The sequence below is a fragment of the Diceros bicornis genome, chromosome 12 (genome assembly GCF_020826845.1).
Source record: "Diceros bicornis minor isolate mBicDic1 chromosome 12, mDicBic1.mat.cur, whole genome shotgun sequence".
In the NCBI taxonomy this organism is placed as follows: Eukaryota; Metazoa; Chordata; class Mammalia; order Perissodactyla; family Rhinocerotidae; genus Diceros; species Diceros bicornis.
The window spans coordinates 40,638,303-40,665,599 of NC_080751.1; the positions used below are offsets into that span (position 1 = coordinate 40,638,303).

The following is a 27,297-nucleotide window of genomic DNA, read 5'->3' on the forward strand; positions in this document are numbered from 1 at the left end:
AAGTTTTCACAGTTTTAAGTTTTTAATTGTTATAGTATTCCCTTGACCTTGCTCATATAGCTCTACTTTAAAGATGCAAAAGACCTATCTAAAAGGCAACAAAATTACATGTTCTTGGTCAGTTAATACGGCAATAATTTTGCAGCTTATCTGCCATTTCTTTTAGTCTCAATTCACAGTGGTCTAGGGTTGTTACAATGTCAAAAATAATTTGGGGCAATTACTAAAGAATTAATTCATAGGAAAAAGATATACACGTATTCCTTAAGACCATAAGGCATGGGAATCAGAATTACTCAACATTATCTATTCCCATCCTTTAGTTCTGTGTTGAACACTATTTAGCCTCTACTTCTTAAAAGGATTTGATTATTTGAAAGTGGCCTTAAAGTGAGGCCAGCTAGCACCCAAAGCAGAATGAGCTAGGTCCCATCAACTCATTGGGTCTTAAGTCAATGGTTGGGCACAATACGCCCTAGAAAAGCTGTATTCAGTCCAAGTCCTTAAGCACATCCAAGTAATCCTCATGAGCTATTTTAAGTTATATCATATAACCATATTTCTCTCTTCTCTCTCTTTATCCTTCCCTTTCTCTCTCCCCTTACACTCTCATATCCCCAACTCATACCACTTGATCTCTTTTTCTCAATAGATACAAACTTCTACAACATTTAGAAAAAGCCCTCTGGCCCATCTTAATGTAACCAGATTGGTTACATAACCAACCTGCTAACATAGAAGGCCAGATTTCACAGGTGCAGTCATTGATTCAACAAATAGTTACTGCACATCCAGTAGGCATCAGGCACTGGCTTAGACACTGTTTTAGACCTTGGATGCAGCACAGAGAAGGCCCCTGCTCTCATGAGCTTCCTTTCAGTAGAGGGGCCCAGGTATTCAAGAAAGATATAAGAAAGTAATCACAGGTAACAATGAAAGCTATGAATAAAATAAACAACATAAAGTGATAGAGATTTGGGAAAGGTAGGTACTTTAGACAGGGCAGTTAGGGATAATGTAAGAAGGTGACAACTGAGCCCTAAATGATGAAATAAAGCCACCCATGTGAAGAACTGAGAAAAGACACAGGGAACAGAAACTGAAACATTCTCAAGGAAATAAAAGTAGTATGTTTGAGGAATAAAAGGCAGTCTTCTACACGACCACAGTTCAATCATCAAAATTAGGAAATAAACAGATATATTACCACCATCTAATCTACAAACCCCAATTAAATTTCTCCAATCATCCCTATAATGTCCTCTACAGGTCCAGGATCCAATCCATGATCACATGTTACATTTAGTTATCATGTCTCTTTATCTCCTTCAATCTGGAACAGTTATTCCGTCTTTCCCCATCTTCCATGATGAACATTTTTGAAGAGTGTAATCCAGTTACTTTGTAGAATGTCCCTCATTTTGGGTTTGTATGATATTCCTTATGATTTGTAATTTTCAGCAGGAATACCACAGAGGCAATACTGCGCTCTTTCAGTGCGTCATATTGGGAGGCACATGATGTTGATTTGCCCGTTAGCAGTGATGTTAATTTTTATTACTTGGTTAAGATGGTAACTGTTGGGTTTTCCCACTGTAAAGTTAATTATAAGCATGTTGTATTTATTGACTAATAAGTAGTATTTTGTGGATATTTTGAGATTAAGTTAATATCCTATTCCTCACCAACTGCCTACTTACTTGTTTTAGCATTCATTGATAATTCACACCTTAATCAGTTATTACTATGATATGATTACCAAATGGTAATTTTCTAATTCCATCTTTCTTTCTAGATCAGTGGTTCTCAAATGAGAATAGGGGGATGCGATTTTGCCTCCTAGGGGACATTTGGCAATGTCTGAGACATTTTTGTTTTTCACAACTGGAGGTTGGGGTGGGGAAGGATGCTCCTATCCAGTAGGTAGAGGCCAGGGATAATGCTAAACATCCTACAATGCACAGGACAGTTCCCCCTTCACTCACCTCAAAGAATTATCTTGCCCAAAATGTCATTAGTGCCAAGGTTCTAGATTTATATAGTGCCTGTTTTAGATTTACTAAATAACATTCTGATATAGGTAACATTTTCTGTTCTCTATCATTTATATATTTATTAATATTAGTATGGATTCATAGTGTCCTATTTTACCCAAAGGATTACAATTTGTTTCTGTCACTTATGCTGATGCTCAAATTGTCTCAGACTTGATCAACAGTAACTCCTTCAACCCAGCTCCTCTGTCCTTCAGGCATGTTTCAGTCACTCTTTGAGTGCTTCCTTATGTTATGTCATAAAATTCCCAGCCCTAGAGTCAGTCACTTCTTCAGAGAGTCCTGGTTTCTTTTTGGTGGAGAATAATATTTAGAAACCAAGATTTGAGTGCTAGGTGTGCTGCTATCAGGCCCAGACACAGCTAGGAAACACAGACACACACAGACACACACACACACACCCCTATCTATCTGGCAAAGCAATGAGTTCATACTGATACCTCCAATTCCAATGAAACACTACAGGGTTTGTTTTAGCCTTTCCCCTTTCCATATTTATAATTCGATTTGTTAACATTGAGAAACTTAGCCCTTCTTATCCTCAATGTATTTACTTACTTGCTCAATCTCCCCACTCCTTGATATGCAACCAAATTCTCAGCTGCAAAGCAGAAAACTCAACCCTAGATGTACTCACCCACTACCCACCCCCTCCCAGTCTCTGCCCATATTCAAACATAACAGCTTGACTCCAACAAAGTGGAAGGGAGAAAAGGGAAGGAAGAAAAGCTAGTTAGAAAGTTTGGCCTGGACATGCCACTTACACGGCCACTCCTACTACCAGTTGAAAACGTGGCCCCAAAGAAGAAAAATGAGCCACATTCTAAGTGCAATGTATCCTATATAAGTGCAAGTGTTCCCTATATCTGGTATATATGGAAGAATTTTATGCTTCTCAAAATGAAAAACATTGTTGGCCTTTATTATAAATAATTTATATATATAATGTAGATACATTATAAATTTATATATAATATACAATATAAATGATTTATAATTTATAATGATAATGGTGTTAAGCCTCTTAGAAAAGTCTATTGTGAAACACAGATAATTAACTTGAAAAATATGCTCAAAATTAGTGAGGTTTCTAAGGAATGTGAGAAACTTCTGGAAGAATTTTTTCTATAGATTTAAAAAGATCATAATGTAAAATCAGTGTGAAACAGTTAAGTAGACAGAAATTATAAATAACAACATAGATATACAATTATAATTTAACATTAAAAAGCATTTACAATGAATCTCCCTGGGAAATTTGTCATTAAAACAAGAAACAAAAAAGATAAACCAAAAACTATGCTACACACACACACACACACACACACACACACACACACACAGACATTGATGTGACATTAAAGAGAAACTCAATGGTGGCAATTCTAAAATAATATATGTAGGTTGAGACTATCCATAAGTATTTAAATGGGTATGCCTTTTATAATAAATGAAACTAATTATAACTCCAAACTCACCATTTACTAGAGCACAATTTAAACAATAGATGCTACATAAGTTTCCCTTTTAAAAAATGGTAATTCTTTTTAAAAGGATAACTAAATTTAATCCTAAAATGTAAGATGACAAAGGTGTTTGGCTAGTAACCTGCTTAATATCCTTCCAATACATTTCTTTTTGCCTACATTAGCCAGAATCAGCTTCTCTTGCCTGCACTCAAAGAACCCTAACTGATATAACTGGGTACCCTAGTTCTAATTTAAATGTGACCTCTTAAAAATTGGATATATTTACTTATGAGATAGATTGGTTCAATTACCATAACAAAAAAGCTTGAATTTTAGGCACAAATTTTTATGAGCCACTGAATTCATATAGAAAAGACCAGAGTCTTCTTTCTAATTGTCACCAGATAATTTATGTTGGAAGTTTGGGAATACAGTCCGAGTTAAATATATATTTCATAGACAAGAACAGTCATTTATTTTTCTTTCTGAAGGAAAACTATGATCTAATTCATCATTTGGTTTCCTACGCACATCAGTTTCCACTTCTTTTTATTTTTATTGTGAGGAGGACCAGCCCTGAGCTAACATCTGCCAATCCTCCTCTTTTTTGCTGAGGAAGACTGGCCCTGGCCTAACATCCGTGCCCATCTTCCTCTACTTTATATGGGACGCCGCCACAGCATGGCTTGCCAAGCAGTGCGTTGGTGTGCACCCGGGACCCGAACCTGCAAATCCTGGGCTGCCGCAGCGGAGCAAGCGCACTTAACCGCTTGCGCCACTGGGCCGGCCCTTCCACTTCTTTTTAAAATGAGTTTTATTATCATGGATGAATTCACACTCACTTTGAAAATAGTTTATTTTCACATTTATTTAAAAAATGTTTACTACATTTTGCCCCAAAAGTAACACGTTTGAAACAAATCAAACAATACAAAGATGAATAGAGAAAAAGTTAATTTTTCCTCTACCCCATCCCCTCAGGTTCCACTTTCCTGAGGAAATTGCCAGTAATGATAATTTGGGATATATGCTTTCACAGCTTTTGGCATAGTCACACAGCTTCATTTTATAAAAATGAAATCATTTTATACACATTACTCAACTCACTTAACAATACATCTTGGTCATCCCTCCAGAAAACAGCATATAACTCAATTCATTCTTTTTAATTGCTGCATAATAATCCATTGTATAGATACACCATAATTTATTACAATTTCGTTAATGATAGGACTGGACTCATCACTGTTTCCAGGTTATTTTCCTTTCCAATCCAAACAATGCTGTAATTAACATCCCGATACATGTGTCCTTACGTACTGAAGCATAGATATCAGAAAGTGGAATTGCTGGATCAAAAGGAATAAAAAATGATACTTCAAATTTTTTAAACCTTGTACATGTAAAATTTTTAATATACACAAAAATAAGTAGAATAGAAAATAATGAACTCCCATTTAGCCATCATTCAACTTTTAACAATTGCCAAATTTTAATATTCCCTTTTTCCTCTTGTCTATGAAATTTAAACAAATCCCACTTTAATAGTTTTGTCTCCATGAATGGCTCTAAAGGTTTATCAAAATCCTTTTTTGGAACACAAGTTATATGGTAACCACCAGCTTTTGTATTGTCTTTAATACTGTACATAACAACTTTAAAAAAAAAGTCACCCATAACATTCACTTCCTCCCTCTACTAAGCTCTTTACAATGGAGAAACAGCAGAATCAAAGCATCTAAGGCAGTAGAAAAAGAGACTAGGAAAGATCATCCTAAAAGCATAAAGAGACCTTGAAAAGGAAAAATATCAGGCAGGCATAGAGGTATATTAAGTGACAGAGGCAACAAAGAGAAAGAAAGGAGTAACATTAAGTAGATTTTTAAAAGCTAGCATTAGCTGGTAGGAAAAGTACTTAAGGGATTGCTGGTGGTCTGAGTGGGAAATTTAAGCAAAGAAATAGCAATTCATGAGGAACAGGACATGGTATTTGAATGTATTTTGGAACTAGCTGCTTAAAATATATTGCACTGATCAGAAAGCCAGGTGGATAGCCACTTAGTGCTCTCCTAGCAAAAGATATTTGGAGGGAAAAACATCACCAATGTGTAAGAAAAAAAACATTTATTTCTTTTTAAATACAAGCAACATCCTTACTAAAGAAGAACAATATAGAATGCGTGTATATGTATTCATATATGCAAAATAAATACTAGACATAAACATGTTCCGCAGGAAAAAAAAGCATGTAATGAAATTTTAAATGCACTAGAGACATGGGGTATTTAAAAAAATTCCAAAGTAAATCACTTTGTACAATGAATATTTTATAAAATAATCATGTCCTAATTTATTTATTTAAAGTATAGTTTCCTTTTTTAAATATTAAGTTCACTAATCCATAAAGCATTTATTGATTATTCACTATATATCAGGCACTGTACAAACACAGACAAACAAAACATCATTCCTGCCTCTAGGAGCTTACAGTCTAGTGAGTAATTAAGACACAATTGTAATACAATGTGATATGTTTTAATGGTGTATTAAAAAAAAAAAAAGTCTACAGGTAAACATAAGAAGCACCACTGAACTATAGCTTAGGAGAGTCAGGAAACGATTTATAGAGGAGGTGACATGACTTGAATCTTGAAGGCTAAAGAGGAATTCAGTAATGAGGGGAAAAAGAATTTCTAAAACTTGTTGAAAGCCTTAGTGGTTCATCTCAATATATTTAAACTGGAAATGTTTTTCTAATGTAGATTTGACAAGAACCATATGTAGTCTACTTAAATGAAGTTTTAAAAATTTTATTAAGTTACTTTTAACTCATTATAGCATTTACGTGAGATTGATATATGTACTGTGTGAATCTGTGTATGTGTTAAAGATGTCAGAATGCATCTTGACATCAGCTTCCACTCCTTTCCCGGTACTCCACTAAAACAAAATAAGTAGATTTCAAAATAAAACAAGGGTTCATAAAGGCACAAGAAAGTAACAGCAAAAAGTTGAATCCTAAATCAGCAGTGGGGAAAGCTATTTACATCTCTGCAAATGGAGGTGAGAATGGGCTAAATACAGGAAGATTTGTTGAATATCTATTTACAAAGCAGTTAGACCTTGAAATATTCTCTCTCACTCCAAACAACTGGGCAACCACCCTGTCAGATATCTTCCAGTCTAGTTTCCAAAGAGTATAAATCTGAGGATCTCTGGACTGTAGGGCATTAGTGCAGTTGGCGGGGGTGGGGTGAGGTAAATAAAGTATTTCTTAAAAGGGAGATTGAGTAACTGAATGTTGAGACTCTTCTTCCTATGTAACTCCCAAAATGCTAGCAGCTAAGGTATTACACACTTCCCAAAGCAGCAGACTCAAAAGCGTTTTCTCTGGGAAATAGACCAGCTCAAGAGAAACAACTAAACATATAGAATGCAGGGTTCCCCAAGAAACAGCCCAGTCAGATCATCCCACAGTGATACCCACAATCAACAAGCTAGGATATCACTGTGGCGTCCAATCAGTTGTGTAATACAAAACTCTTAAATATCGCCAGATACTTGATGACCTCTATTATAAAAGACAGAGGCCACAGAAAACAAACAGAAAAAGTAACTTGAAGGAAACAGAGATAACAAAGAGAGAGAAAAAAAAAAACTTTCAGTAATATAGTAAAAAAAACTAAGCAAAGCAATCAAGAAATATGAAAAGAATGCAATGGCTGGGGGCAACTAAGAGAAAAAAGGAGCTTTTAGACATTAAAAAGCATACAAATATAAATGAAAAATTCAACAGAAACGTTGAAAGACAAAGTTATAGAAATATCCCTGAGAGCAAAGAAAAAGACAAAAGCATGCAAAACAGAAGATGAAAAGACAATTAGAGAACCTATCTAAGATGTTTAATGTTCAAAAAATGGAAGCTCCAGAAAAAGACACCAGAGAAACTACAAGCAAAGAAATCATTCAAGAAATCATTCAAGAAAATTTCCCATAACTGAAAAATATGACTTTCTAAATTGAAAGTGCCCACCAAATGTCCAACACAATGTTTGAAAATAGACCAAGATATTGTATACAAAATTGTATACCAAGATATTGTATACACACCAAGATATTATATACAAAATTTTAGAACACAGAATAAGAGAAGATTCTGTCAAATTCCAGAGAGAACTAACAGGTTTCATAAAAAAGATAAAGAATTAGGGGCCAGCCTGGTGGCGTAGTGGTTAAGTTCGCATGCTTCAGTGGCCCGGGCTTCGCAGGTTCAGATCTCAGATGCGGACCTACGCACCGCTCATCAAGCCATGCTGTGGCAGGCGTCCCACATATAAAGTATAGGAAGATGGGCACAGATGTTAGTCCAGGGCCAATCTTCCTCAGCAAAAAGAGGAAGATTGGCAACAGATGTTAGCTCAGGGCTAATCTTATTCATCAAAAAAAAAAAAAAGATAAAGATTTAGAACAGCATCATACTTCTCAAATTCAATACTAGAAGCTACAACACATTGCTCTAAAATTTTGAAGGAGAAAGTATTTCAAATTCTATCACTTTTATATCCAAACAAAGAGTCACGAGGTCTCAAAAAATTACTTTCCCTTATTTTCTCAGGAAGCTACTGGAGTTCATAATCCTCCAAAATAGCAGAATAAACAAAGAGGAAACTCTGGATTTGGGAAATGAGATCCAACAAAAAAGAGAGATGGAAAGAATCCCCAGGATGATAGTGAATAGAGATTTCAAGATGAAAGGGTTGTAGCAGGCCTAAACATCAGACTGGAACAGGTCAGAAGGCATCAGAAAAGACTTCACGAACATGAAATCGATGGTCTACATACGGATAATTTTAACTGAACATACGTTAACCCTTAAAAATATACAAATAAAATCATGTCCTGACACAATTTGTTCATACCACTAAATTTATACACAATGTAGTTAGAGTTAAGTCAAGCCATTTTCTTGCCAATATTCTAAAAATTGTTACCAGGGTGAATTCTTCATTGATGAAGCATGTAGCTATGTTCAATTATTTTTAAAAGATATTTGCTGGTGAGATTTAAGACATAGTTCACAGAGATCATCCAAGTACCTGGATGCATCAGACACTGAGATATTTATCCAGATTTTAATACACAGTAGTTTCTTCAACATGTGTTGAAAGAATGTTTTATTCCTTTGTAGTAGCTCAAAGTTGAGAAATCATTTGAGAATTGAAAATGCAGGACAGCACATAATAGGCACTTAATAAACACTTGTTGAGACTGCTCTTTCTTTTCCAATCTATAAATAAACAAGAAGAGGCAAATGAAGATAAAGTTAACTATATATTTTATATATACACACATATACATATACACGCACACACACACACATACTTACACTCACAAATATTTAAAATTTCTCCTGTAGCTCTACATTGGTTTTCAATTTCATTTTTTAATATATTTCACAATTTTAACTCAAATGATTAAGTTTCAAAACTATGTTTTCTTAAAGGTACTGGCTGCTGAACAATACAAATATTTGTTAATAGTCGTTGCCATTCTTAGTATGGGAAAAAAATACTTTCCAAAGATTAATGATTAACCTGTTGAATTAAAAAAGGCTTACCTCCAAAAGAACTTACAAGTATTTTATTTAATTAGCTTTGATAAACAAAATGACGAATTAAAATTGACTCTTCTTAAGTAGATAACTAAATAAACTAAAAAATATACAAAGACAAACATGACTTAAATGCCTGCAAATACAGAATATGTACACCAGAGTTGCAAATTCAAATGTCCATGGGCAGAGTGGTGAGGGTGCAAAACAGAGAATCTGTCCAGCTCCAGATAATGTTACCATGTGAGCTGAGACTCAAACCGCTAGATCATTATTTTTCTCTAAGAGAAAATGAAAATATAGGTTTTTATGTGAATTTTCCTATTTTCAAATCTTGGCAGGATTTCAATTTTTTTTCAGTTACTGCATTAGCTAATCAAAACACGTATGTGTTCTGAATTCAGTTTCTATTAATTTATGGGGCCTGTAGTGTATGTCCTCTAAAATTGGGACCTAGATTTACCTCTCTGTTATGCAGAATAGTGTATCAAATACAATTAGATTTGTGTAGAAAGAATGAATTTCTTTGAAATAAAAACTAAGGATTCAAATGAATCAATACATACTTACTGAATACCACTTAAGCCAGACGTTGTACAAAGTACTATCGTGGAATAAAGAGGTATGACTGCATATAAATAATTAATGGAAGCTTCCAATCTTTCTCTCGTTCCTTGTCTTCTAAAAATAGGCATATAATTTGTCATCCAAACCAGGACACTTTTGGGAGTGAAAGGAGGCACTGCTAATAATTATGCTAAGAACAACAGGTGTAAACTGGGACCATGCCAGACGAACAGCCTATCAGTCACCCTAGCTAAAAGATACTGGTCTGCTTCAGTCTCCTCCCTCCCTCTAGTCTGCCTATGCCAGGCTCATATCCTCTAAGGAGGATTCTGCCTTGACAGGCTAGTTCCTCAGTACTGTGATGGAGAATCAGAAGGAAAAGGGGAAAAAGGAAGACAAGAGTTGTCTTATGATAGATACAAGAGTTAGAATTGTTTTCTGAGATTTTTTGTTTGATTGTTTTGTATTTAAGAGGTACAGAAACAGCAGCAATGTGAGATGGCAGTGCATAGGAGAGGGAAAAGACAAAAAGAAAAATTGCTAAAAACTGTGTGTTGCCTTCATGTCATTTAATCAAGAGAGGTAAAAAACTCAACTTATTTGAAAATACTTTTGCTGCATGGACTTGAGACTTACACTCTGAGATTGAACCAGAGAGGCTATGGTGCCTGCAATCTGGGGCATTAAATTTTATTTTTGGAGAAAAAGATTAACAAATAGTTAACACAATATGATACAAAATTGAGTGCTACATTGCATGATACAAACTACAAATCTCTAGGGCTTAAGAGAGAAAGATCAAAGAGGGCAATATGAATCAATCTCCCTTTTCTTGTTATTCTAATTTCTCCTTTAAAGGAATCCAAGGGACAAACACAAGCAGAGAAATTGTGGTTGACATAAAAATATGCCACTTCTCAATTGTACATAATGGCAGTCCAACCAATCGCCACTAAATCCTGATTAAGTGGTCAAATTCTAAAATAAAACCAGAGTCCAGGATTAATCAAAATATTATTTGTCTTTCTTTGACTATCACACAATTAAAACTGATACTTTAAGTTGTAAGTCTAGGTTCCACCACATCTTTCAGTCACAAACTATAAGGGACCCCTGGGAAACGGCAATGACACAGAAGTCAGGCCTTCAACAACCTGGATGGGCAAAGGCTTCAGACAAACCACAAATTTACCACCAGGAGCAAAGACTTTACCTGATCCAGCACACCAGAACAAGCAGATTGTGAGCATGTGGAGTATCTACAATATACATAATACATCCACATTTTCCAACTCATATACACAGACAGAACAATCCAGAACTTGTCCTCACTACTTCCATGAACTGTCCCCACTTACCCAGGATATAACAAAAATAGTCAGATTCGGGGCTGGGAGTCAAGGGTGAAGGGTGAGATGGGACAACTAAAGAGGGGAGATACACACACATAAACACTAAATTCATTCAATCGTCAAATATTTTGTTCACATCAAGCATTCATACAGTGGTGCAACATACACAGGCCACACAAATGTCCAGATATCCACAATTCTCTGTGGAAAGGCTATCTCCAATCCAAACAACTTTACTAAATACAAGAATATCCTTTTAGTCGAGTTTTTTGTGTGACTAAAGTAAGCAATTTTTAAATAACACTATAGCCATATGCTTGAGAAACACATTGAGTACCTTAAAGACAGGGCTATGTAAAAACACAAATCATTATCACTAGTACTGTATTATCGTGCGAAAAGCAGCACTTCTCCAAAAAGAAAAAAAAAAAAAAACAACTCTGAAATAAAACCTACATTTGGTTTTAGACTATTAAAAGAAAATGCATTCTTTTGCCCCTATCCTCACTCCCCAAATCCCCACTCCATTAGATTGTCAGCTACCTTTCAGAAATCCTAGAAAGCCCATTTTCCAGTGACCTTTAATCAGTCTCCTCTGAGACACAATCCACTGGACAGAATTCTTTTCCATTTGCCAAAGTTATTTTCTAGCACTCCAAGTTACCACTTTTAGTGTCAATTCCCACCATGAACTTTTAAAATTCATTTCTCATCATTTTGGGGAAATGCTACCTTCAAGAAATATAGTAGAATAGCTATAAATTCCTGTGCTACCACTAACTAAATATTAATTTTTAAGCAAGTTACCTTTACCTGAGTATCAGTTTCCTACCCCTTCCAAAGTTGTTAAGAAGATTAAATGGGAATAATATTCACAAAGTTCCTGATAAATACTGTAGGGGATGCAAAAGAAAGGGTAGCTATTTGAAAGAAGATAGAGAAAAAAGTGCTACTCAGTATTTGCTCAGAGAAAAAGAAAAAAAGACTTGCTTGGTATATCTTCTACTAAAACTTCAAGGCACCTACATTAGGAACATCCCTTCAAACATTTAAAGGAGGGAAAAACTAGCAGGTTTATGACAAAGACAAACTATCTTCCAGTATTATTGTACTGATTAAGCATTAACACATATTATGAATCTAGAAAGGATAATAGAGTTTATTTCAGTCTTTTCTCACAATAGCAGTATTATCAAAGAGAAACATTCCAACTCCGTAATAAAATTTTAAAAGTGAATTAAAAAGAGATGTCTTCTAAATGTTCCTTCCCTGGCAAAGAGTAATAACAAATGTGTAGGACTCTATTTATGGCTTAGGGGCAGCTTACCCAACATTGTATCAAAAGGAAAAACTGCCCTAACAACTGTGGAAAGAGGAAGTCAGACAGCTAGAGACACATAGCTAGGAAAACTACCATCTAGAGACCTAACCCACCCTCCAGGAGTCTTTCTAACAAAGACTTCGTGTACATTGTGATCCTCAAGAGGGGCTAAGAGCCAAATCCAGTGCTGCACACCACCAGCTCCCCACTAGCATGGGGGCCTCCTATAGTCTCGGGGCTGCTGACCGTTACCCATGCATACTAACCACATAATGCATTGAACCTTAAAATTTATTTTTTAACAGAACTTACAAATTTATCTATTTCCAAGCTCAATATTCTGTCTCTGAGTTTTTAACTTCTTTGTACTCCCCCGACCTAAGATGGGGCTAGAATGATCTGATCTTTGATTTCTTATCTCATAAATGTATTGGGAGATTAATGCATTAACATCTAACATTAATGCTGCGAGCTCCTTAGAGAAAAGTGCTATTTAAAAACAAAATATTTTATATTTTTTCACTGGTAAAATGAATTGCTCCTTTTTTTCACAGTGCTGTCCTAAGCAATTTGAGATTTTATCACAGCTTTTAGTCAAAAAAATTAATACTCAATTGGGAACTTAAGGAGTACCTACTTTTTTCCAAAATGAAAATAACATTGCCTTTTCCACTTATAAAAGTAACACATGCCACAAAAAATTCAAACAATACTGAAAAGTATAAAGAAGAAAGTGATAATCATCCACAACCCCAATAGCTCAACAAAACATTACGAACATTAAGATATAGTTCTATGCATATACATACCTATACACATACTCAATGGGCATATGTATTTTACAGAAATAAGATCACATTCCGTTATTTGTGTGTGTGTGTGTGTGTGTGTGTGTGTGTGTGTGAGGAAGATCAGCCCTGAGCTAACATCCATGCTAATCCTCCTTTTTTCTGAGGAAGACCAGCCCTGAGCTAACATCTATTGCCAATCCTCCTTCTTTTTTTTTCCCCAAAGCCCCAGTAGATAGTTGTCTGTCATAGTTGCACATCCTTCTAGTTGCTGTATGTGGGACGCGGCCTCAGCATGGCCAGAGAAGCGGCACGTCGGTGCGCACCCGAGATCCGAACCCGGGCCGCCAGTGGCAGAGCCCGCACACTTAACCGCTAAGCCACGGGGCCGGCCCCCGTTATAATTTTTTTAACCTAATGTCTTTTAGAGATCTTGAATAGCTACATAATATTCCATTTCATGAATTATCCATAATTAACTAGTCACCTAAAATTAAAGATTTACATTTTTTCCAGTTATTCATTGTGCCACAATGAATCCCTTTGCATTCCAGCTTTGTATACTGGTTTCATTCTTTTTTAGAAAATGAATTATTAGTCAAATGATATACTTAAGACTATGAAAGATATCGCCAGATTGCCCCTGGAAAAGTAGAATCAATTGACTCTCCCAACAACAGTAGATGAGAATGCCCATGTCCCTACTATTCACTGACTATACCTACCTTCTCTCATCTTTGCCAATTCGATAAACAAAAATTATATCTCACTGTTTTAATTGCATTTCATTACTGCATTACTAGTAAAATAATCACTTGACTTCTTTATAGAACATTGGTATTTCTTTTGTGAATACTTCTTCCTAAGTTTTGACTACATTTTGTCTTTTTTTTATAGATTTGCAGTCTGTTTTTGCTATTGCTTTGTGGGAGCTCTTTACGCAATAAAAAGAATACATCTCTGTCTGCATATATGTCTTAAGTAATAATTACAAATTGTCACTTGTCTTTCAACTTTTCTGATGCTTTTTGAATAAAGTGACTTTCAATCTTTACATTGTCAGTCTATTCATCTTTCAATTCATGGGGTTTGGTTTGGGTCACACTTAGAAGGGCCTTCCTTATTTCAATATCATAAAATCATTCATCTGAATTATCTAGGAATTTGGATTTTTAATATTTAATCCATCTTCAATTTATTTCAGTATATAGTATAAAGGTGAGATTCAGCTTTGTTATTTTTTTCTAAATTCCTATTTAATGGTCTCAGTAATATTTAAGAATCCATCCTTTTCTCTATTACTGAAATTGTCTTCATTATATGATAAATCACATATATTTATGTCTTTCTGAACTCTCTATTCTAAAACATTGATTTATACGTGTATTTCTGCACTAATACCACACTGTTTTAATTGTGTTGCTTTGCACTGTGTTTTCACATAACAAAATAATGCAAAATATTAAAACAGGATGGTGCACGCACCAAAAATATTTCCTATCTTGTCTTATTTTCCAATACCAAAGATATTGAAAAGGTTCAAGAAGAATAAATGAGGCAGATAATATTAATACTAACAATAAAAACTAATACAAATATTATTTACAGTTTACATAGTACTTTCACATTATCTAATATTATGTTTACCACACTACAAGATAGTTATTGTTTCTTACACAATTCTAATAAGGAGTTAAGATTTATTCGAAGACTTGCTTACAGCCACACAGCTAGTAAGTGGCAGAGTTAAAACCTGAACCTCATATTCCATGATCCTTCCATGACCTCACTAAGTTAAAAATAGAGCAATTACCCATAAAAGCCCAAATTTCTCATTTTTTAATCAAACTAATTTATAAAGTGTGTATCTATAAACACATGTATATGTACATACACACATACATACACATATACATTATATACCTATACCCATACACACACATATATACCTTTATTTAAAGGAGGAAAAAATTTTTAAGTCCAAGCTGACCTTCCTGAAGCTTTGAAACTTCCAACAGTATTACGGACCCTAACTATGTAACACAATAACAGTAAAACAGAAAAACTAAAAATTTGGACTATATTTTCTAAGAGACAGTTACCTTTGGTTTCCCAAATACAAGTAGAAAGTGAAAATATTTTGCGTTTAAAAAGAATATTTCCTTAAGTAATAACTGATTACTAACCCAAAAGACATCAGTTTTGCACATATCACAAAACAGGTCCCGCTATCAGACCACTAGGAAGGTTCCGGAAGCAGGAGTAGCTGTGTGTATTAAAAGTCCAGGTCAGCCCTAAGATTCACGTGGAAAAAAAAAAAATCACCATCATCACATGTAAGAGTATATAAGGCAGAGGGTCTACAAATTTCTCCAGGAAACCATGAGACACCAACTACCACAGGGTTCTGTCATGTAGCCCAGCCAGGAGAAAAAAAAATTTTCAAAGAATGGCAGAAGGTGTCTTACCAATATATTCTCCAAATTTAAGCTGCATTGTTAGCCAGGAATCCTGATTCACACTAGGTTACTGCAATGATATATAATAACTATTGACTTCTTATCCTTTAAAGGCTTATACACATTATACTGTATACATTGTATACAATAAACTGTATGAGAAGTAATAACTCATCTGTTCATCATCTCAAACAAAGGATGATGTGCTAAAAAAGTGCAAATGAAGCCATGATATGCCCAAGCACTGATGAGATTTTACAAATACCAAATAGTTACACTATATACTATGACAGCCAAATTTAGATCAACTAAGCCCTGAAGAGAATCTTTAAAAAATTCATTTCAGTAGAGGAAAGAGATGACACTGGAGAGAGAGAAAATGGTTTTAGAAGAGACACAGCATGATGAGGCTTCTTTGATTAGAGGTCAGGGACTGGCTGGAAAGGAGACTCTGCCCACAGAGAAATCAGAAGCAAGAGATCTGCTGTGGTACTTACAGAGTACTCTCTTGTTACCCAAGGTGTCTGAGTGACATGTTACAGGAAACACAGAAGCCGCCAGCACCTCGTCTGAGGTGAAGGATGTCATCCTATACTTTTCCTTGGGTAGCTTGATGGCATCTCCTTCCAGGCATGAGGAATCAACTGCAGACACAACCTCTCCAAAGAGCAGCTTTTATATTTTAAAAGGAAGCACGTTCTCAAGTAATAGAATCCAAAAAATGAAATACGCATACCTATCCCTAGTTAGAGGTAAACAAAAAGGAAGCCTGACTTTCAAAATATTTTGTTTTCCACAATAGCAAACAGAAACACATAAAAAGAAGATTAGGGTCATATTTTATATAGCAATGAATTATTAAGCAGAAATGATCTTGTAAGATTCATTTTAATTTCTACAACATTCAAAGGCATTCAAACAGTGAAAAAATATATCTCCAAAATATAAAACACTTTGCAGATAATACATTTAAAAACACACATCACTTTTAAATAATAAAGGTAAATATAGAGAATATTTTCTTTTCTAATATATCAGGAAATAAGAAACTATCTAGAGGTTTCATATATTTTCCAAAATTAAAGATTTTTCCATATCTTTTTCGGTTAGAGCATGAACAAATTCTGGAAGTAAGACTGATTCTCTCATCTTTGAAAATTCACAGTGAATAAAATCATTACTTGATTTTCAAAATTAAAATTGAGATTAATGGTTCTACTAAACCACGAATATATTTTGTTTACTACATTACACATATCAGGCTTTTGTAACTATAAAATATTTTAATTATTTTTTCTATTATCAGGAAATTATATTAATCGAAAAACAAAATCTTGAAGTAAATGGATAACTCTATCTATTGTTTCTCTCACAGTATTAGAAACTTTTCCCCTCATTCTAAATATCCTTCAGTGTACTATCCAGTGTGCTACCATGGTGATGATTTAGGAACCGATACTCTTGTATAGAACTTTCACTCTCTATCAAGATTAACAAGACCAAAAGTATTCCTTTATTTAAAGCTAGAAGTTTAAAAATTAAACTGATATTTAAAACAAAAAACAAAATGAACTAAAAAATCAGTCAGGAAAATCTATTTTTTGTATTAATGAATTGCTGAATATATTAAATATATAAGAAATAAATCAAATGGAAATGTTTAAACATCCATATATCTTTATATGTTTACATGATGAAAACTTACAGTTATTATTCAAGTTATTTATTCCAATTATATTGGGCTGTGAGACAGAACTGTGATTATGGCGCCCTCTGCTGGGTTTTCCAGTCACAAACTCAACCTAATATCTTAGCGTAAAATCAAGTATTTGAGGCATCAAGTGAAAAATCAAATCCTTGATCACTTTAAGCCTTGGCAAAGATTATATGAAAGTTATAATCAACATTTACTTTATTGGAACAGAACTTTACCAATTTATCATTAGGTAAATATCGGTACAGATTTTTCTTTTAAAATAGAGAGAGTATAATATAAAAGTTACATGAAAAACATGTTTTAATAGGTCTTATTTTTGACATCACTTCTATCACTTGCCAATATATTCAGGTTTTTAAGACCATATTTATGACAAGACATTTTAATAAATTACTATTTTGATAATTTGACCTATTTTTCCTGCCTTGTTAGTTCAATCAAAATAGTTTATTTAAACATATTAGAATAACCCTTAATATCATCTTCAATATCAGGAAAAAACTGAAAAAAGTTTTAGAAGTACTCAGCACCAGTAATAATTAATAAATAGTTTCCATTTATTGAATGTCAACTGTAAGGAATGTAGAATGTTATGCACTTTCCATACATTATATCCAGTTCTAAAAGATGAAAATAATTGAGGCTCGTGGAGATGATATGAATTGCTCAAGATGAATTTAAGAGCCAAGATTTAAATGTAGGTGGGTCTCATTCTAAAGACTCAAAGCTTTCTACCAAACAACAGACAGCAGTGAAAAAATATCTTTAACAATTTCTCCATTTGTCAATGCAACAACAACTAGGGGGTGGGGAGGAACAAGTTGATGGGGAAAAATGTTAGAGAAGTATAAGATAGTTATTCATGTATAAAATAATAGCTTAGACCTTTAGGAAAATATTTTTATTTTACATAATGCTGCCAGCTAGTGGCCCTACTTCATACTGAGCCACTGGGAACAATATTTGATTTTTACATACTGAATCAAAAATTTCACATTTAACATTCTAGGGTCATATTTCTAAATTATGCATAAGACTGACTTAATGACATTTAACATTATCCCAGAACTGAAGGAGAATGTCTTCTCACCCACCACTAGCATCCCTTGCCTAGTCCTGGCCCTAACCCCCAATAAGAAAATGGGATATGCCTAAGTAGGAAAGAATTAAGCAAGTGCCAACATGTAGAAACTAAAAGGTACACCTGTCACTATCCATGAAAAGGAAACTTACATTATTTTAAATACTTTGAAATAAGTTTAGGATATTTATAGATTCCTTGGTGACAAAATACATAAATATTTTTCTATACAATCAAAATCTTGCCATAACGTGGACATAAAATTATTGCCTGAGGATTATCAGACATCATTCTATGCAGATCTAAAATGAGAGAGCATTTGATAAAGTAGCACTGTTAGCAAAGTATGTTATTTAAGTTCAGACAATAAGTAGTTATAGTTCTGAAACTTGCTCTGAGAAAGAATTTGAAGACAATTTTTACATTTAAAATGATCATATTTCACTGATAATTCATTATCTTAAGAGAAATATCCTATACAACACACATGAAGGAGTATACAGCTCCTATCATGGTATTGTTTGACACAGTGATATAAAGATATTCTTGGGGGCCAGCCTGGTGGCGCAAGCAGTTAAGTGCGCGCGCTCCACTGCGGCAGCCCGGGGTTCGCTGGTTTGGATCCCGGGCACGCACCGACGCACCACTTGTCAAGCCATGCTGTGGCGGTGTCCTATATAAAGTGGAGGAAGATGGGCATGGATGTTAGCCCAGGGCCAGTCTTCCTCAGCAAAAAAAAGAGGAGGATTGGCAGATGTTAGCTCAGGACCAAACTTCCTCACAAAAAAAGATATTCTTGGCTGATTTCTTTCATCATATGACATTAGTTTATAATTATTTAAATGATATTCTCAGTGGAGAAATCTATCATGACTTAATCAGAAGCCTAGATGAAAAGACAAGATATTCTATAATATTATAATGTTGCATAAAATGAAAACGTTTTGGTATTAAAGTATATTAGCAGCAAAGAAAACATAATCTGGGTTTATTCTGTAGTGAAAAAGAGAAGCAGTAGGAAGTGGAAAAGAAAGCACCCAAAACACAGCAAAGAAGGAAGAGACAGCCCTTCTGTTGGATTAACTGAGGTCAAAATGGAAACAAAAGACAAAAGGGATAGTACCAGAGAGTCCAGTGTTCCTTCTGACCTACATTCTGTCACTCACACTCACTCACTCACTGGCACATACACGCACACAACTGCAACATGTAAAAACTCCCTTATATCCCATTAATAGGTACACTTTTATGAGGCTTATTTTGCAGCTATAAACAATAGGAGTTTCTATTACACACACACATTAGTCAGTATAATAAACATTAGTGAGAAAAAACATCCATTATAAATTCACTTTTTGAAACACTAAAAATATTTCTATACAGTGAGCATATAACTTACAAACATTTCCTGTATTGTCAAAGCTGGTAAGAACATCTTGAACATTCAAAGATCCATTATTATGCCTAGAAAAGAATAAAGCATTTTCTTTAATGATTCTGAAATATTAACATTTATTAATTTCTTTAAAAGCTAAGACTGTGCATTGTTATACACCCAATACTAATAAACCCTTCCATGTTATATTTTTTAAATATTTTCTGCCCACTAGAGGGAGAAGGAAAAGAAATAACAGAATATGGTCCTCAGAATAGTTAATGTAATGACATTTCTTGATGATTAATCTACATTTTAAAGTTTTTTTATTGTTGTTTTAGTTACATAAAGGTGAAGTATCATTAACCTTTTTAAAGACAAAAAAAAGAAACAAAATCTTACACTTTGAGAATCTCAAAAGAAAAATAAACAGGGCCAGCCCGGTGGCATAGTGGTTAAGTTCGCACGCTCTGCTTAGGCGGCCCGGGGTTTCACAGGTTCAGATCCCAGGCGCGGACCTACACACTGCTTATCAAGCCATGCTGTGGCAGCCGTCCCACATATAAAGTAGAGGAAGATGGGCACGGATGTTAGCCCAGGGCCAATCTTCCTCAGCAAAAAGAGGAGGATTGGCAACAGATGCTGGCTCAGGACTAATCCTCCTCACCAAAAAAAAAAGAAAAAAGAAAAGAAAAATAAACAATCAACCTCCAGAACCACACTCAACAATACATAAATTTCCTCAATAACACCCCAACAAATTCAAAACTTCAGTTACAAGCAACTTTCAGGTCTGCACATTCCATCTATAGGGAGTTCTAAATGTCAGAAGGCAAATTTCTTGTATCTTTTGCCCACTAATCTTAATTCCACTCCCTTTAATTGTAATCTCTCTTCACATGACATCCTTTCAAATATTTAATTTGATGACCAATATTTTATAAATATTTATAAAAGATACTATTATTCAGATACAAATGGACCCAAATGTCAACAGGTCATAAGATTTGAATTAGTTTTCCAGAGGTGATAAAAAATAGGTGTTACTGTATCTACAATCTTCTACATTCTCCCCTATGTAACATACAGCTATAGTTCTTTAGGATGTTATAATAATTTAAAATAACCATTAATAATTCATAATAAAATTTACTTCACCAACACTACTTTGACTTTGTCATTAAAACTTATCATAAATGATAGTGTTATGGACTGAACTGTCTCCCCCAAAATTCATATGTTGAGGCCCTAACCCCCAATACCTCAGAATCTGACTGTATCTGGAGACAGGGACTTTATAGAGGTAATTAAGCTAAAAAGAGGGCATTAGGGTGGCCCTAATCCAATCTGACTGGTGTCCTTAAAGAAAAGATTAGGACACGCAGAGGCGACAGGGCATGTGCACAGAGGAACAACCACGTGAAGAGGCAGCAAGAGGGCAGCTACCTGCAAGTCATGGAGAGGGGCCTCAGAGAGAACCAAACTGCAACACCTTGATCTCGGACTTCTAGACCCAAAACTGTGAGAAAATAAATTTGTTGTTGAAGCCATCCAGTCCGTGATATTGCTTTGAGAGCCCTAGCAAACTAACACATATAGTAATAGAATACATACATTACCCCTTTTAGAAGAATTTTTTATTTCTATCATAGAGACAGTTCTTTGATAGAGCGATTAAGTGAGATCGCAAAAAGTTATTTGCAATCATCACTGGTCAAATAAGCACTGGGCTCAACAGTATCTTAACCTAAGGAAACCAAATTACAACCACAAATCAAACCTTCATCATAACATAATGATTCTGTATCTTCTCTGTGCATACAAGATTCTAGGTATAGATGAGGTTATTTATGCTATCATGGAAAACTACAGTATATGTGTGAGACAAGAGAGGAAAAAGAATAAAGTATTTAATATGTAAAATACAAGATGACGCTATTAAAATGATTAGCAATACTGCAAAGAACTCCAAAAACTTTTTCCTAAATATAAAAGCAATATATGGTTACCTCAAAAAAAAACTGCTCATAATCCTATCTATACAGAGATAACCACAGTTAGTGTTTTGGTACATAGCCTTCAAATTTTATTCCACGCTCATATAGCTTTCATTACATAACTGAGAATACACTTTCCCTACCGTATTGCGATTTGTGTTTTTTCATTTAACATGCTGTAAACAGTTTCCCAAATCATTAAGTTTTCCTGCAACATGATTTTAATGGCTGCCAAGTAGTTCAATGAATGACTGTTTGCACTATAATTTATTGAACCAACACTTTATATTGTATTTTCAGATTGTGGCCAGTTTTGTCCTATTACGCATACTGCTACAGTGAACATCCTTGTAGAAACATCATTGAGCCCATTTCTGATTATTTTCTTAGGATAAATTCCTAAAAGTGGAATTGCTTTTCTGGTCTAGTTTTAATAAAGACATTCTCTCACGTTCTCTCTCACTTTCTCTCTTCTGTCTCACAAACACACACACTCTCTCTCTCTCTCAATTCAAGATGAAATAAACATTTGAAATGAAATCTGAGACAGGAGTAATAAAAAGGTGCATATCTTTTGCAAAAAGTTAAATATTTCCAAAAAACAAAAACTAGAATAATTGAAGTGAAATGCATGTTTAAAAGTTAAAAGCACTATTCAAAATAAAAAGTGATTTCTCAGAGTTATCACTGAAGCAGAACATCTCTCTCCTTGAAAGCACTATTGAAGCCAAGAAAAAAAGTGAACCCTATGATATTCTTTAATAGGGTAGGGGGTGAGGAAACAGTAAAACTAATCCTATACCTCTAAATAACTTATAAAAATGAAAATCAATTATCTATGAAGTCTGGAAACCCTAAAAGATGGCATCTCATGAAAGAATAATGTCAACAATCACTGTCTTCAATAGTATAAGAATTAGTGCTAATTATAGGAAAACTGCCATGAACGCAGTGTGGTAAAGATTCAAATTGATTATTTCGAGTTCCCTTTCATTTGTCCCAAACTCAAGGACTGCTCTTTGTTCACTGAGTCATCTACTTTATTCAAGTGTCAACTCTATAAGACCTTGTTTACCCTTAATCTTTCAACTGTTTACCTAGGTCCTGCCTGGACAATGTGGTTAGATAGTAATACCTACAAGGAAGGGGCCTTATCAAACTTCAGTCTTAGCATTATACTGGTAATCAATGTTATATAACAATGACAACTTTTTGTCAACATATACAGGGTATAGAAAGTTCACTCCATCTTTTTCCTAAACTCCAAAACTTTAACTCGTTTCCCAAGGATTTAATTACCAATAGCCATCTTAAATGTTCTCACCACAAAAAAGAAATGGTAACTATGTGACCTGATACAAGTGTTAGCTAATGCTATGGTGATAATCATATGGTGATAATGCAATATATGTATATCAGATCAAAACATTGTACACCTTAAATTTACACAATGTTATATGTCAATTATATCTCAACAAAGCTGGGGAAAAAATTACCAATAGCCAGTTTCTTCCTCCCAAAGCCAACCAATTTTTGTCACAAGTACCTAAAGCTATCCTAGAACTGAGGACCTTTGAGTTTCTCCCAAGAATGGCCTATGGAGTAATGACTAAGGAGCAAGTCACTGGGTCACTGGGGCAGATAATTATTTGAAGAGTTAAAAAAAAAAAAAATCTACTAAAGGAAAAATTCAAAGCCAACAGGTATGAAGAGGTTGAAACTAGAGGTTAAAAGTAAGCCAGGGCATAATAAGACACCAAAAGCACAAACAACAAAAGAAAAAACAGATAAGTTGAATTTTATCAAAATTAAAAACTATTGTTCATCAAAGGATGCCATCAAGAAAGAAAAGAAAACCTATAGGACGGGAGAAAATATATGCAAATCACATATTTGATATGGGTCTAGTATCCAGAATATATACAGAACTCTCACAATTCAACAACAAAACGACAAAACAACCCAATTAAAAATGGGCAAAGGACATGAATAGAAGTTTCTCCAAAGACATAAAAGTGGCCAAGGAGCACATGAAAACATGGACAACATAATTAGTCATTAGGGAACTGCAAATCCAGACCACAGTGAGAAATCACTTCACACCCACTAGAATAGTTACAATAAAAAATAATAATAATAAAATAAAAATAGCAAGTACTGACAAGCAAGGGGAGAAACTGGAACCCTCATACATTCCTGGTAGGTAAAATAGCACAGCCATTGTTGAAAACAATTTGGTCATTCTTCAAAAAGTTAGAGTTACCACATGAGCTAGCAATTTCACCCCTAGATACACACCTAAGAGAACTTAAAACTTATATATTCACACAAAAATTTGTACATGAACGTTCATAATAGCATTATTCATAACAGCCAAAAAGTAGAAACAATCTAAATGTCCATCAACTGATGAATGGATAAACAAAACGTGGTATTATCCATACAACGGAATATTATTCAGCCATGAAAAAGGGATGAAGTACTGCTACATACTATAACATGGATGAATCAAAAACATTATGCTAAGTGAAAGAAGTAAGACATAAAAAGGCCACATATTGCATGATTCTATTTACATAAAATGTCCAGAAATCGCAAATCTATACACACAGAAAGTAGATTAGTGGTTGCCAGGGGCTGAGGGGAGGAGGAGGATGGCGAATTACTACTAATGGGTATGGGATTTCTCTTTGGGGTGATGAAAAATTTCTGGAATTAGACAGTGGTGATGGTTGCACACATTGTGAATATACTAAAGACCACTGAATTGTACACTTCAAAATGGTTAAAATGGTGAATTTTAGGTTATGTGAATTTTATCTTGATTAGAAAGAAAATTGGTCCCAACAAAACAGAAAAAGTAAGCCAGAGAGTGAAACTGGCCCTAAAAGGCTGTAGAAGAACAAAGAGGAGAGATTTTCAGAAGGAAAAGATCTAAAAAACTTGATTCTAGATGCAACTTGCTCTGGAGCTCTTTCAAAAGTAAATGGCTGAAGAGATTTTTTTTTCAGTCTTACATCTACTAGTTATAGGCAACCAGTAGATGATTTCTACATGTAATATATGAAAATCTGAAAAAATGTCAAGGGAACATTTAATGTACTGAAACTTTGAATATATGTACCTGTAAGCAAACTACATAAACAATCATGATTAGAGTTTAAAACAAACTAGAAAACTAACATATATTTAGCTCATATCTATGGTTTAAGTTCCATGAAAACATGACTCTATGGATTAGTCTTTTAATTTTCTGCATACACTGGATCATATTTTAAGGTTCTATAAACTTCCTTCTAAAATACAAAATAAAATGCAGGCGAATAAACCAGTTTAAACATTCACCTCTGCTGTTAATATCACTATTAACATTAAAACTATACTTTTTAAATATATATTCAGTATTCATATTTGCCTCAGATGCCAGCCTTGCCAAGCTTTAAATAGGTACCTATGATAAACTACACATGCAAGGATCATCTGCCACATCTCTAATTTCATAAGCATACCATTCCCATCCCTAGCTTTCATTTAATGAGCACTCACAGAGTACATACTAAATTGGGGTCAGAGTTTGTATTATTTTTTCCTTTCCCATCTCACTGCAGTGCATCTGTTATACCAGAAAGATGCACCACAGTCAAAGACAAAGTCATTCCTGACTTCCTGTCCATTCTAAACTCCCAGGACAAGTCGAAAGTCAAGAGTGCTAGGCTTCTAACTCAGCAATTACCGTAGCAACAGTAGTCTTATTCAAAACAAGGAGGACAGTTCAGGCCTCTTAGCTTTTTCTATCCCCAAGACATGTACACATTCATAAATCGATAACTCAGGCACTTCCGTGGTTCCAAATATAATCAAGGTATTTTAAAGCTTCCAGAATATGCAAATTCCTACTGCACTGAAATTAAGTGAAATAAGGGGTGTGTGGAACAATTTCTAGCATCTATACAGTAAACTCTATACAATAACAAACTGCACCTTATAAGACAGGGAGAAGGAATTTTTTTGTGTGTGTGAGGAAGATCAGCCCTGAGCTAACATCCGTGCTAATCCTCCTCTTTTTGCTGAGGAAGACCGGCCCTGAGCTAACATCTATTGCCAATCCTCCTCCTTTTTTTCCCCAAGGCCCCAGTAGATAGTTGTATGTCATAGCTGCACATCCTTCTAGTTGCTGTATGTGGGACGCGGCCTCAGCATGGCCGAAGAAGCGGTGCGTTGGTGCGCGCCCGGGATCCGAACCCGGGCCGCCAGTAGCGGAGCGCGCGCACTTAACCACTGAGCCACGGGGCCAGCCTGGGAGAAGGAATTTTTAATGAAAGATTTTTAGTATACACGTCTCCAGGTGTATATCAGTTTTCTACACATGCATCTATCTAATAGCCACAGCCTCTTCTAGAAAGCACCAGAAAGACAAGAAGACTTTGCCAAGGAATAAAGTAAGAGTCATACCCTGGATTTTAATTTCCTAACTTCCCATACTCACTTTGGAACAAAGCGTTGACTGTTCTCAGATATACAGAAAAGACAACAGATCTTGGGGATTTCATAACCTAACTTTTACACTGTCCAGATTTTTGCTTCTGATGAAAAGTCACCGAGGGAAATTCTTTATTCCTTCATTTTAAGTATCGTCACATAAAGCTGACAGGAAATAATGGTCAAAGTTTCAATTTAGGCCACTGCTTATATACCTTTTAATAATATAAACAATATACAACTATGTACTGTGAATTCACAAATATCTAGTTACTTATCTTCTTACGGTATTCATTTCAAGTCTAACAAAACTTTAAAGGAACAGAAATCAATATGTAGGGAAATTTTAAGAAGGACAAAACTAATAACAAGTACTGATAAGTATTAATCACCACAGATGCATCATCTCTGTTGAATTGTGGCAAGTGATTTTAGGTGATAAGAACTGAGAAAGTGAAAAGGGGGTTATATTTATGATTTATACAGAACAAAACATCCCAAATGCTCAGCTCTTTATTAAAATCCAGAAGTAGATCCACCATATAACATGTACTGATCACCATTCCTCCCCCTTGGGATTGTGATGGGCTTCTCAGGAGCCTTTGATGATTCTGCCTTGCATCTTCTCCCTCTATATATTTTCTAGTGCCTTTGCCTTCATCTGGAATGATTTTTCCCCTTCTCCCAGAACTTTCAAATATTTCCAGATCCAGGTTCAATTCCTGCTCCTCAAGGCCTTCCAAAAATCACTCCTACCTCTAAGCTCCTAATATGTGTGAAGTCTTCCACTCATTTGGAAATTAGTTATCCACTGCCTGGTGCGAGTTCTTAGAATGGACAGTTAACTTTCCTTCTTTTTTTTTTTTTTTTTTTTTGGTGAGGAAGATTAGCCCTGAGCTAACATCCGTTGCCAATCCTCCTCTTTTTGCTGAGGAAGATTGGCCCCAGGCTAACATCCGTGCCCATCTTCCTCTACTTTATATGTGGGACACCTGCCACAGCATGGTTTGATAAGCAGTGCATAGGT

The 27,297-nt window shown here is 34.9% G+C and overlaps 1 protein-coding gene across 2 annotated transcripts in view; it reads right to left on the reverse strand.

The window, feature by feature from the left end:
• The window catches only part of CAMKMT (calmodulin-lysine N-methyltransferase), a 362,828-nt gene that overhangs the window by 326,736 nt on the left and 8,795 nt on the right, over positions 1 to 27,297 (reverse strand). For both annotated transcript variants that reach the window (XM_058551324.1, XM_058551323.1), the window contains exon 3: positions 19,819 to 19,883. In XM_058551324.1, the coding sequence (XP_058407307.1) occupies positions 19,819 to 19,883 (65 nt within the window). The remainder of the gene's footprint in view (positions 1 to 19,818; positions 19,884 to 27,297) is intronic.